A 13,999-nucleotide genomic window follows, 5' to 3' on the forward strand; every position below is an offset into this window, starting at 1 on the left:
AGATAGATGTTTAGGTGAATAATTCCTGTAAGTCAAGTCAAGTCATTTTTATTTTTAAAGCAGATTTAACAGCAATGGCATTGAACCAAAGTGCTACACATTTAAAACAAGGCAGATAACAAAGTTACTACAAGACAACAACTCTTAAGAAAATGCTAAAGAATAAAAATTAAATTTAAGAGCAGATGAGCAACCTATAACTGCAAAACCGCTCGCGGGACTTCTATTTTGAAAAGCAGCAGCGCACTTCCTGTAGGCGTCGAGAAAGTCTAGTCATGCTGGTTTGTGTTTTCATTCTGTGTGTTTTGACTGTTGTACATGTATCTGTCCTTCTGTAGTACACTCGTCTTTATGTATGATCTCGTCTGTGTTGTTGTGCTGAAATGAGCGATGTTGTGGAGAAAACCCTCACTGCTCTGCCGGGTTTATTTGATTCTCAAACCGGAGCTGCTAGAATCACCAACAGATTAAGACAACTCATCAAGAGCATCACAGAACTGACATCTAAACATGTGAGTTAATCATTCGCTTTTTAATAACATGACATCACCGACCGAAGCATAAATATAGACATTGACAGGGAAAGCACTAGAGAGAATGGTTTCGCTTTCAGTGTTAGTTATTTAATCAGTACTATATTAAGAAAAAAAAAAAAAAATAATTATTTTAAAATAGTTGATAATACAGAATATTTGTATTGATAATTTTATATTTTTATCATTAATAAATAGTAAATAAATTATTTAATAGTATGTGTGTATGCAAGCATATATATATATATATATATATATATATATATATATATATATATATATATATATATATATATATGTATATATAAATCAAAAATATATTATTATGTGTTATTTATACTATACAAAAATAGTATAAAACATTGCATTTATAACAACTGTAACAAGTGAACAGCCAAAAGGACCATTTTCAAAATTTTTTAATAAACCAATGTACACTATTAAGGTCCTAGAAACCACATATTAAATAAATAAATATCTAATATTGAATATTAGTAAAGGTTGTTCAATATTTTTGTGTAAAATTTACTTTTTTTAACTTTTTATTTTATTTACTTTTTATTTATATGGGTCAAAGACGTTAAGATGTACGCGTCAAGAAAAATGTACAAAAGTGATTTTGTGTTCATAGAAAGCACATTAAATGTAAGTAAAAGGTCTACTTTTAAGGTTTTAAATAAGTTTTTGGAGAATAAAATGTCAAAATTTGGTTGAAATAATGTTACATTGTCATTCAGTGTAACACAATATTTATGCAAAAATTCAAACAACATGCTTATTCTGACCTGTACATATTAAAATATCTAAAAGAATAATGGAGCATACAAAATTTTATTGTGTTTTAAATTAGTAAAAAATTCTTACTGACAAATGGGCAAAACCAAGGATAGTGGCAAATGTTAAAAATGTAAAATTACAACTTATTAGTATTTGGTGTGAAAGTAATTAGTCTTTTAATATGTCATAAATTGATTTTTGTTGTAAATATGCCTGACAAGCTTGTTACGCTGAATTACATTTTACTGGTTGTCTTCTGTAAATCAGGGGAAAATGTAAGATATTTATTTTTTGCCAAGAAAAACAAAAACAAAATTGCAATTAAATTAAACAGAAAACTTTTTGCATTTTTTTTTTTGGGGGGGGACTACAACAGTTTAAAGCAGTATTACACTTTTTTTTATGGTTAAACACTTTATATTTAGTAATAATGTGTTAAATAATAATATTCAAATATTAATAGCTATATAATAATAATAATATAAACATAATATTTATAAAAATAAATAAAGTGGACAGCAATAAGGTGGCCACTTCCAACATCAAAATTAATAATAGCAAGTTAGTACAATATACAAATGCACACTATCAAGGTCATAACAGCCACTCTTAAGAATGCAGTGCTCTTTATTTCAATGCATGATCTCATTTGCAGGACGAGGAGAACCTCATCAAACAGGAGCTGTCTGCCATGAAAGAGCAGGTTTCATCTCCCAACACTACTATGGTGAGCGATACAGATGTTACCATCATCACGGTCACTCAGAAGCTGGTGCTTTGACCTCCGTGTGTGTGTTACAGAAGCAGATGAGAGAGGTCATGGTGCGAGCCATGTACTGTGAGATGCTGGGCTACGATGCCTCCTTCACCTACATTCACGCCATCAAACTGGCGCAGCAGGGCGGCGTGCTGGAGAAGAGAGTGGGTACGTTACTGCGTTTCCAGGCCTCACCGTCACAGATGCACAGCACACTTTATACAGCGTCCACAATCTGCCTCAGTGTACAAACGATGAATAAAATGCATTTTAATATAACAATATTTGATGAAATGTTTGTGTATTTTAATCTCTTTATGTTCTAGGGTACCTTGCGGTGTCTCTCTTCCTCAATGAAGGACATGAGTTGTTGTTATTGCTGGTAAACACCGTATTGAAAGTGAGCTCGGTTCTTGTTAGCTTTATTTGGACCTGTTATGTAAAATGTGCTGCTGAAGGTCTCATGCATGTGTGACAGGATCTTCAGAGCACTAACCTCATCGAAGCGTGCATGGCGCTGACTGTTGTAGCTCAGGTGTTTCCCAAAGACATGATACCTGCTGTCCTTCCTCTGGTGGAAGACAAGCTGTCGCATCCAAAGTAAGCCCGAGAGATTCACTCCTAAACAGTACACACAACTCATTTCTCATTTCAACACCTGAAGATATCTAAAAGCCAAATAAATAAGGCTTTAAAATGGCTAATGTGTGTCCCTGGAGCACAAAAGCAGTCGCATTTTAGCAATAGCTAAAAAAAAAAAAAAAAACATTCTATGGGTCAAAATTATAGATTTTCATTATAAGATATATCATAAATATATCAAAACCATATTTTTTATTAGTAATATGCATTGCTAAGTATTCATTTGGACAACTTTAAAGATGATTTTCTCAATATAAAAACGTTTTTGCACCCTCAGATTCCAGATTTTCAAATAGTTGTATCTCGACCAAATATTGTTCTTTCATAACAAACCATACGTCAATGGAAAGATGATTTATTCAGCTTTCAGATGATGCATAAATCTCAATTTATGAAAAATGTACCCTAATGACTGGTTTTGTGGTCCAGGGTCACTTATGTGTTATTTTGTTGTTATTTCTATAATATTATAGTATTGAGTAATATTTTACATTTCCTTTTATATTTTTAGCTTCCATTTATATTTTAGTTTTAGTACTTTTGTTGTGTGCTTTTGTCATTTTTATCTATATTTCTGTATACAGCTTTTATGTCAGTTTTAGTATTTTAATACTAAACATTGCCAAGGCACGTAATATTTATTTAGTATTATAACAATAAATGTCCAATAAACTAAGTTTTTGCTTTGTTTAACATAAGAATAACGAATCATCACTTCTAAATGACTATTATTATTAATAATTATATTAATTACATTAACAAAACACTTTATATAAATATTTGTAATATATATTGTTTTAATATTAATTTAAGAAATACTAATTGAATTTACCTGTGAACACTAGTTTCCTGCTGAATGCATATTCAAGCACTGTACCAGAAGTTGCAATATTACTGAACTAATTACCAGTTTTCCAGTTAAGAAAAGTGTAAATATGGGTAAAATAATTTGCATATTGGTCAATTTGATTCTCAGTCTAATAATAACTCATATTTTAAGTGTCAGTTTTTCCAAATTGAGATTCACACATCATCTGAAAGCTGAATAAATCATCTTTATTAGGATCAGACAAAATTTGACCAAGATGCAACTATTTGCAAATCTGGAATCTGAGGGTGAGCAATGCATATTACTAATCAAAAATTAAGTTTTGATATATTTACATATATAGACCCATACAATGTATTTTTGGCCATTGCTACGAATATACCCCAGTGACTTAAGCTCCAGGGTCACATATTCTTGTCCTTCTTTTCTGTCCAAGGGAGATCATTCGGAGAAAAGCCGTCCTGGCGTTATATAAGTTTCATCTCATTGCTCCGACTCAAGTCCAGCACATTCATGGCAAGTTTCGAAAAGCCCTGTGCGACAAAGATCCGGGTGTCATGACATCATCTTTACATATTTACCTACAGCTGATCAAGGTCAGTCTTCAGCACACAGTTTGGGCTTTAAACCTGAGAATATAATACCATATAATACTCATCATGCATGTCTTTCTCATCATCAGGAGAGTCCAGACGGCTATAAGGACCTGACGGGAAGTTTGGTCACTATCCTGAAGCAGGTGGTGGGGGGGAAACTCCCGGTGGAGTTTGACTATCACAGCGTTCCTGCGCCGTGGCTTCAGATCCAGCTGCTCAGGATCCTCTCGCTGCTCGGGAGAGAGGACCCAAGGTACCGAGGGACCGCGGGCCAATTTATACACTTACATTATGCACTAAAAACTGAAATTGTAATGTCATTTTTCAGCACTAGTGAGCTGATGTATGACGTTCTGGACGAGTCTCTGCGCAGAGCGGAAATGAACCACAACATCACTTACGGTAAAATCATCTTTTCTAGTGCTGCTGTTTTCAGTAATTTAGTTCTTCAACTAAACTTCTGGTGTTTCAGGTTGTTGTTGATGTCTTCATTTCCATTTAAGTTTACATCTTTGATCTAATACTCATTATATTATATTTCAGCTTTATTTCAGTTTATGAAAACAATCTTTAATTAGTTGTTTTAGCCTAAGTTAATGATAATAACAGTGCTTATAACCGATACTATTTGTTTATAAGTGTTTGATTAACCATTATGCAGAATTTGTTTAATGTTTATTCATTTTACGACTGCTTTTTTATTTTTTTTATTTGTATTAAAGTTTTGTGTTTTAATTAAAAGTACTTTATTTAAGGAAGTTGACCAGAAAAACCTTTCTAATTTTGTTAAAGTTTACATTTTTTATTTGATACTTTTGTTTTATTTCAGCTTTATTTCAGTCAGCAAAAACAATATTTAATATTTTTAGTGACTTATAACCAATACTAATTCTTTGTGTTTGAGAACCATCACGCAGAACTGTTTTTTATTTTTATTTTTTTATGCTTTTTAATCCAATAATAACTAATAACTGTAAATCATCTTTTCTAATTGACCAAACCGTAATTTGTAATCAAAATAAATTCAACTAATACATAATCTGTCTTTCAGTAGTTTTGTTTTTTTTATACATTTTTTATACTATGTAGCTTTTGTTTAATTTGACTAACGTTTTAATGATTTACTACCTCACTTTATATTTCACTTCCCCACGCACGCACGCACACACACACACACACACACACACACACACACACACACACACACACACACACAGCTTTAGTATCTTATAAGCACTATGCAAAACTGTTTTTGTTTGTTTGTTTTATTTCTGCTCCTCATCGAAATCATCTCTTCTAATGAAGTGAACCATACTCTCTCAGTAAAATAAACGCTGTTGTGTTTCAGCGATCCTGTATGAGTGTGTGAAGGCCGTCTACACCATCCACCCCAAAGCTGAGCTGCTTGAAAAAGCCGCGAGATGCATTGGAAATTTTGTTCTTTCTCCAAAGATCAACCTCAAATATCTTGGTAAAGCTCCTGCTTTTGTTTCTCACGCGTTAGTTAACCCGAGCTCTCTGAACCTGCTCACGTATCGCTGCACTCTTCAGGTTTGAAAGCCTTGACGTATGTGGTCCAGCACGATGCTAGACTCGCCCTGCAGCATCAGATGACCATCATCGAGTGTTTGGACCACGCAGATTACACGATTAAAAGAGAGGTGATGAACAGAGCACACCTACGTTTGTCATAATCATGAGAAAAATCCATCGTTATTGACTCATGATGAAATAATTGTACGTTTTTAGGTTATAAATATGACTTTTTATCTCATAAATATGAATTTTGTGTCATTATTTCAAATTTTCAATTCCTATCTATTATTTTATGGCATGAGAACAACAAAGGCACAGAGAAAATCCAACTTCTAAAACATTAAAACCTGGTCGACCGATGTAATGCTCTCGCATTTAATCTCAATAACGGATTTAATAACCCAAGGGTCTTGTGTTCTCCTCTTTCTTCTCTCTCAGACTCTTGAATTGCTGTTCAGGATCACAAACGCTCAGAATGTGACCGTGATCGTTGAGAAGATGTTGGACTTCCTGCACGGTTGCAACGACGAGCACACCATCATCCATCTGGTTGGAAAAGTCGCAGAGCTCGCTGAAAAATATCCTTTTTTTGAGTTTATTAACATGCATTACTTCCTATAAAACGAACACTGATTCGTTGAATGTCCGCTGGTATGTTCCTATGAAAACCCTTAGGTTTGCTCCGGATAACTCGTGGTTCATTCAGACAATGAATGATGTTTTTTCCACTGGTGGAGATTTGCTGCAACGGGACGTCCCAAACAACTTCCTGCGAGTGCTGGCGGAGGGTAAACCAGACGCACAGAGAGTCTAAGAGCTGTAAACTGTAGTGGAAGGTGTTTGGTTTTATATTTCGGATGCTTTCGTCTCAGGCTCAGAGTCTAAAGAGGAAGATGATCAGTTACGGCTTCATGCTGTCGACTCGTATCTGACCGTGCTGAAGAGAGACGCTTCTCGTCTGCCCCAGCGCTTCTTACAGGTCATGAGCTGGGTGTGTACGGCACACACACACACACACACACACACACACACTGTGATGATTCACAAAACAAATTCTGCTATAAGGCTGATTCAAATTCTAGTGACTGGCTAAAAAACTGAATTGAGGGAAAAATATTCAGGAAAAAATATATATATCGCCAAAATACATTTATTAGGTAAATAAATTTATATATAAGCTCTACAGAAGACAATATTTTCAATATTTAGCTCGATTCAGTTTTCATCTGATATTTTCTGAATATTAATCGTCTTTTAAGACCAACTGAGCATTATATAAATATCTAATATTGAATTAAAATTTTTATAAATAATTGTTATTTATTAAACATTTACTCTTTAGTACTAATTAAATGTAACATTTTATATATATAATTTTTTTTTTTTTTTTTTTTTTACATTTAAATGTTTTTTTTTATGCTATAGCAGATAACCAATTTAATATATAATATTATTGAATTTTATTTATAGTTTCATATAAATATTTAGAAATTAATGTTAATATAAAAAAATCATTTACGCTAAAGTAAAATACAGCATTATAATTGGTAGGAAAAAAGCTGGATGACTCCTTGGATGGATGGAATCCTTTTAAACCTGTAATAGAAGTAATAAATTGCATACTTTTTTAATAAAACTGATAAAATAAGCCCTATATGTGGTGCATTTCTGTGCCTATTATTAGCTTAGAAGCATGCAAACGTCAAACCCTACTGGAATGAACAGCAAATGAAATCAGTGTTCTGGAAACTCACAAGAGATATTTGTTCACCGGTGTGTGTGCGTGTGTGCGTGCGTGTGTGTGTGTGTGTGTGTGTGTGTGGTGTGTGTGTGTGTGTGCTCAGGTGCTTGGAGAATACACTCCCCTCCAGGAGTCGGTGGACCAGCGTGAGGTCATCTGTCTCCTGACGAAGCTGCTGGATCAGAGAAGCGTGAGCTCAGAGACACGGGTCTGGATTCTTTCAGCGCTGACCAAGATCTCTGAGGGTCAGACAGACTTGATTCTGGAGCTGGCTGAGAGTCTTTCGTCCTCCCAGGACACGGTGCTCCGTCAGCAGGCCCAGGAGCTGCGTCAGCTCTCCCAGGACTCACTGCTCTATGAGCGGGTCCTGCCCCGTGGAGCCCCCTGGGGCGGCATGGAGGTAACAGGCCTGATTGCTTCTCCTAATTATGACGAATTAATCTTATTAACCCTTGTGCGCTCCTCATTTGAGAGTCACACTCATGGTCTGGAAGGTCAAAAGTGACCAGACACCTGAAATGTTATTTTTTTTATTTTTTCAGTAAAATCAATCTTATATATTTTTGTTCAGTAATATTTTTTCTTTTGTATTTTTAGAGAATGTCATAGTACTAATTAATAGCCATGCAATAATTATGATAACCCCCCCCCCATTGAAAATAGTAAAAAAATAAATAATAAAACATTGAGAAATGAAATAGAGACTATGCTTTTAAAATCTAATTTTTGAAGGCAGAATAGCACCTTCTGGTGAGAGCAACAAAAAAAAACAGAAAAACCTGTAATTTCATGATGTAACCACTAGGTGCCAGGCTTGTGAATTCCTAGTTGTTTTTATACAGAATTGTTAACTTTTATTAGATTGTGGATTTAAATGAACCTTAAGGTATTCTCAAAAACTACTTTTTGTCAAGGTTTAAATTTTTTGTTGTTTCAAATGTTGCATTTGCATTATTATTACATTCAAACCTGAACACAGAAAGCACTTTGTTACACATAACATTAAAATTCTATAAAAATGAAACAAGAATGAACTGAATGCTTTATCTGTGCTTAATCCTGGATTTAAACCTCTTATTTCACTCTTATGATTTATTTTGGCTATACCAATTAATTTGAGTTTGTATAATTCTATGCATAATATATGTGTGTATCTGTGAGTGAGTGTGTGTGTGTGAGTGGATGTATCTGTTTTACACTCTTGATGTTTTAGAGTGTAACCCATTCCTTGCTGTCCACTTTTTTAATGCATTGAAGTTGAATTATTGATTTTATTTTACATATTAGTTGCAGTGTCACAGTCACTAGTTTATAGGTGTGTATGTGTGTGTACAAGTGTGTGTCCGTGCGTGTGTGAGTTGGTGTGTTGATTTTGCCCTCTAGATGTTTTAGAGTTTGACCCCTTCATTGCTGTGCAATTGTTTTCAGCATTTTGGGAGATTTGTAGATTGCACAAATAAAATGTTCTGTGTTTTCCAGTTTATTTCCCATTCATTTCCTTTGGTCTGCCTTTTTTGACTATTTTTTTTGTGTGTTCACATACCAAGTGCCATAAAAGTCTCCAAGTTTCGCTGATTTGAAACAGTTCTGATTTTTATCAGTGTTGAAAACAGTGGTGCTGCGTCATGTTGCTACATAAACTATGACATTGTTTTCAAGATGATGTAGAATGAAGGAATGAATGATGTAGCTGTTTGATGATACAAAATACAATACAAATAGTTAGTGTGTTTTCTTCACAGGTTGACTCTTCTCTGTCGTTTCTGGATGGGTTTGTGTCCGAGGCATTGGCTGCAGGAGCCGCACCGTATAAACCCCCTCATCAGAGACAGGAAGAGCTGTGTGAGGACAGAGGTGTGCTCATCTTACTGTTACTTAGACTACAGTAAACTCTATAGCCTCTTGTCTTTCCTAGCTTGTTTGACGGACTGTTTTTGTTTTCCAGCACTGAATCTGGAGCCGTACAGTTATTCTCTGCCTGTAAGTTTGTCATCATGTAGCATCACGGACAGACCGTCTCCCACACTTCTGTCCGTCAGCTCGGGACTCTCGGGAAACAGCACTGAACTCTCTCAGAAGGCCGGGTGGGTATCTGTGTAACATGCTGCCTTTGATTGGACACAACCACTTTGTGTAAAGAAATTAATGCTTTTATTTAGCAAGGATGCATTAAATCAGAAATCAGAATCAGAAAGAGCTTTATTGCCAGGTATGCTTGCTCATACAAGGAATTTGTTTTAGTGACATAAGCTTCCAGTACACAGAGACAACAACACAGACAATTTAAAAAAAAATATATATTTGCAAATAAGTTGTATAAACAGTTGTGCTATTGATGATAATCAGAATGTTTAAATCAGCAAATCAGCATATTAAAATGATTTCTAAAGATCATGTGACACTGAAGACTGCAGTAATGATGCTGAAAATACAGCTGTGCATCACAGACATAAATTACATTTTAATATATATATTAAAATAGAAAACAGTTCATTTAAGTTGAAAAAATGTTTTTCACAATTGTGAAAAATTTCACGTGTCTTTTGCAATGTCTCGTACATGAGCGGCGTGTTTTTAAATGCCAGTTTCTTTAAAAAAAGAGCCTGATATTCTCTATATATCCTGCTGTTTGACTATCCTCTGTTATTTCCGTTATAGCATCACGTCTCAAAAGCACATCTCTTGAGACCCTCGCGATCTGTGCTGTGCTTTTTTAAAAACCATTACTGAGCGCTTTTAGAGTTCTGTGTGAACGGTCCCTTGGTGTGCTTAAGAGACTTCTTTCAAAAATATTAAAAATGATTACAGACCCCTACCTTAAGAACAGTAGCGTGTACATGGTACGGTTGTATACTAACTTTATGAATCATTTCAGCTCCAGCGCTCTGATTCTTGAGGGTGTAAAGAGAGTTTGGGGGAAAGATGGGTATCTTCGTCAGAAAGAGACAACAGCACCTCCGGTGGATGAACCCAGCGCTGCAGTTCAGTCCTCCGGCAAACAGGAGGCAGCAGAGAGATCACAGCCACAACCGGAGCCCTCGACGCAAAACCAGGACAAACAGCAGCTGGCTTCCTCTCTGTTTGTTGGTTTGGGAGCCGGGAGCGCCATGTCTCTGGTGAGAAAATAATGGATTTTATAAGACAATAGTCTCTTTTATTGACGGTACTAAATATCCTCTCGCTCTGCTTGTTTCCTCTCAGCTGGGAAAATCTGAAGCCCCGCCCCCTCGCTTCAGAAAAAAGCCCCGCCCACACTCGTCATCATCATCATCAGGCACCAGCGAGAGGTCTTCCGAATCCTCCTCTCACTGCACGACTGACAGCTTCCTGTACGGCAGATTGCTGGAGGAGGAGCCAGCCACATCCATATCTGCTTTTAGCCACACCCCAAAATCCTCGACAGCCAATGGTCTGGCTCGAAACGAAGACAGACGCACAAACACGTCTCAGATACTGGGTGGCGATCTGGTTCTAGTGCGGCCCAACACGATCCAGGATAAACATCCTCCACCCGAATCTTCAGATCTGACCGCACTGTTACCCGCTGACCTCAAAGACCTACCTCACTCTGATGTCATCCGCCTGACCTCCGAACCCAGCCTGTCTCTGTCCTCCTGCCGCCTGTTCAGAGATGAAGCTGTGCTGCTTGTGATCTTAATATCCAACTGCACGGAAACTGAAATCAAAGATGTGGCAGTGCAGCTGACCTGTGACGAGCTGGAGGTGTGTCACAAGATATTATTCGAATATCATATAACAGGAAATGAGATGTAATGCAGATCTTCTGTCTTAGACGGCGAGTTTGAGAGGGAACGTCATGAACTGTCTGGAGGGCAGGAGTACGTCTGTGTGTCATTACGCTCTGCTGATGGACGACCCTCACACAAACGTGTCCTTCACCGGGACCGTCTCTTATCAAACACAACCGGGACACACAAACACACTCCCCTTCTCTGGGACACTGTCAACAGCAGACTTCATCAGGTAATGCATGTCTGAAACTACATCAAACTACTTTACATTCGCTTGCAACCGTTAGAAATGATTACTAAAGAAATAAATCAATGAATGATTTGATTTAATTATGTGTAAATAAATCTATTTTTAAAATATTGATTTTATTTTTAAACTGTGACCCAATAACTAATTTAATAATTATTTATTTTCTTTTTAAAATCTTTTTTGTAACCTGCTAAATTATAATAAAGAATGGAGTAATTTATTTTCAATAGATAATTAATAATAAAACTATAAAATATATAACAATAATAAATACATTGGTTAATAAAAATAATTAATGTATACCAGTGTGATTTTAGTATCATTGAGATGCTATTGTATTTTTATCAATATTTTGAATTTGTTTTTATTTTTGATATTTCCTTTATACATTTAAATTTTTTAATTTTTTTTCTTTTTTTTTTTTGGTAATTTGAATCAGTTTTCGTTTTTCTCTGTCTGTTTTTAGAAATGTCTATATGATGTGCATAAATCTCAGTTTTAGTTGTTTTATGACATCAAAATAGAAAATTATAAATGTTGCCTAATTTTTTTTTTTTTTTGTAGTAGTAGTATTTTAAGTTTTAGGCAACTATAATAAGTATAATTATACACCCTGATATGCATGCAAAAAATAGTTAACATCTATATTGAATTGTTTGCTCTGTTGTAAAGAACATTTCACCTATTTGGAGAAAAAAATCATCCTAAATAATCTTCTGAAGGCGAATTTTGAAGGTTAAAGATGTAAAAACCTGAAAACAGATTTCAGATTTTCAGATTTCTAATTAAGTTTTTTTTTCTTCTGAATATAAAAAGAAAGTGAACCACCATGTTTGGAGCTTTCTAACTGTATGCGACTCATTTTGATGAACTCACACACAGGCCTTTGGTCTTAACCACCGAGGAATATGGCAAACTCTGGCTGACTCTGTCTCATGACGTCAAACAGAATCTGAAACTGCTCACAGATGCCAGTGACCCGCTCAGAACCACCCTGAACGCTCTCAGAGACGCCCTACAGCTACATGTAGTGGACATCATTGGTAAAAAAACCAAATCACTTAGTTTAACGTGATGTGCAGTCATTTTAGCATCTTTTACGTTCCATTTCAAATTGCATCATAACTGACAATAGTTGAAACACTGTTTAGGAAAGCAGTGCATCTCTCAGGTTCATGTGTTGTGGTTTCAGGCTCCGAGGGGATCGTAGCATGTCGGCTGCTCAGCGGTGCTCCCTGTCTTCTGCACTGCAGAGTGAACGGTGATGCTCTGGCCATGTGGCTGCGCTCTCCTCTTCCTGCTCTCCCAGACTGCATCCTGTACCACTGCCAGAGAGCACTCGCACAACACTGAAGACCCACAAACACCCACAAAACACTGTCTTCATGCAGGGACTGTTTAAATGCAGTGCCTGTGTATTGCTTGTCTTATGCCCCGATTAATAATTTAAATGATTTTTATTTTTGGGTATGCAGTCACTGAGCTGAGCTGCTTTGTTTCACACCTACATATAGAGAAATTATTTATTGATTTTAAACATTTGTGGTATGCTGTTTTCTGGTGAGTATTATTTTTGTTTTTCATTTTTTATTTGCAGAGAAAAAAAGAACAAAGAGCAAAATTTGAGGAGTTTTATATATATACCGAAAAGCAATGCATATACAATTATTAAATATTTCTGTTGTTATTTTCATAATAATATAAATATTGAAAATGTCTATTAAATATTTTGATTATTTATTCTATTAATTATTTTCTTAATATTCAATAGAAAATTCTCAGTCAACCTCAAACAGTAGACTACTGTAATTATTTTTTATAAAACATCATGAAAAGAAAACCGACCTTATTGACTTTTTGAAAAGTGTTTCTTTTTCTGTTTCTTTCTCTTTTAAATGTATTTTTGGATGGCTTTGCTATGTGGAAATGTGCTATATAAATAAAATGTACTTTATGTATTGTAAATGATTACCTGCACATTATTCCAATATATATTTATTCCTATAGATGTGCTATATTTGCATTTTGTGTTGTCATGGTAGTTGTTTAGTTTGGATGCAGTAGTTTTGATCTCCATGCAAAGAACGTTTTTGCATGATGCATTTAAAAGTTAATAACCAAGCGTATGTTTATAAAAGTGCATATAGCAGTAACATATCTAATGCAGTGATATATAAATACTTTTTGGGCAGCTGTATGACAAAGCAAAATCTCTGGTCAACATGTGTTTATCATGAAAAAGTAATTAAAGGGATACAATAAAACATTAATGCACAAAGAATGATTATCATTAATGGAATAATCAGCCGTAGAAGACGCATATAAAATTGGTTTGGCTCAAAAATCTGATGGTACTCGCTCCTTACCTTAATATTCATGAGCCAAACCTGCGCCTCATTTAAATATCGTGACGCGTCAGCAGAGTAGTTTCTCTGTTTGATTTTCACTTTCATTCACTTTTGAAGTAGGTCTTCTAGTGATTTCCTCTAACGGAGCGTGAGAATGGAGATCTACGGCCTTCTCTCTGAGAATAATGTACCAGGTATGAATTCACCGGTTTATTTGGACTATTAACTACATTAAAAC

The 13,999-nt window shown here is 35.3% G+C and overlaps 2 protein-coding genes across 4 annotated transcripts in view; both read left to right on the forward strand.

Moving 5' to 3' along the window:
- The first annotated feature begins 229 nt into the window (after window positions 1-229).
- Window positions 230-13,678, forward strand: LOC127946842 (AP-4 complex subunit epsilon-1-like). 2 transcript variants are annotated; one of them, XM_052543660.1, is made up of 21 exons: window positions 230-512; window positions 1,966-2,037; window positions 2,118-2,235; window positions 2,394-2,467; window positions 2,546-2,667; window positions 3,975-4,134; window positions 4,221-4,387; window positions 4,463-4,536; window positions 5,483-5,605; window positions 5,686-5,795; window positions 6,109-6,248; window positions 6,346-6,458; window positions 6,543-6,661; window positions 7,515-7,811; window positions 9,154-9,265; window positions 9,357-9,495; window positions 10,287-10,527; window positions 10,613-11,134; window positions 11,205-11,395; window positions 12,296-12,456; window positions 12,606-13,678. In XM_052543660.1, the coding sequence occupies exons 1-21, from the start codon at window positions 384-386 to the stop codon at window positions 12,764-12,766; spliced, it is 3,345 nt and encodes a 1,114-aa protein (XP_052399620.1). In that variant the 5' UTR covers window positions 230-383; the 3' UTR covers window positions 12,767-13,678. The 2 variants fall into 2 exon arrangements, with proteins under 2 accessions (XP_052399620.1, XP_052399619.1); XM_052543659.1 differs by having other exon boundaries at window positions 2,112-2,235; window positions 12,606-13,677.
- Window positions 13,679-13,819: 141 nt separating this feature from the next.
- LOC127946844 (von Willebrand factor A domain-containing protein 5A) overlaps window positions 13,820-13,999 on the forward strand; it is a 70,227-nt gene continuing 70,047 nt past the window's right edge. For both annotated transcript variants that reach the window (XM_052543661.1, XM_052543662.1), the window contains exon 1: window positions 13,820-13,955. In XM_052543661.1, coding sequence (XP_052399621.1) covers window positions 13,916-13,955 — 40 coding nt within the window. In that variant the 5' untranslated portion in view covers window positions 13,820-13,915. The remainder of the gene's footprint in view (window positions 13,956-13,999) is intronic.

Source organism: Carassius gibelio, chromosome A25 (genome assembly GCF_023724105.1).
Source record: "Carassius gibelio isolate Cgi1373 ecotype wild population from Czech Republic chromosome A25, carGib1.2-hapl.c, whole genome shotgun sequence".
Classification (NCBI taxonomy): Eukaryota; Metazoa; Chordata; class Actinopteri; order Cypriniformes; family Cyprinidae; genus Carassius; species Carassius gibelio.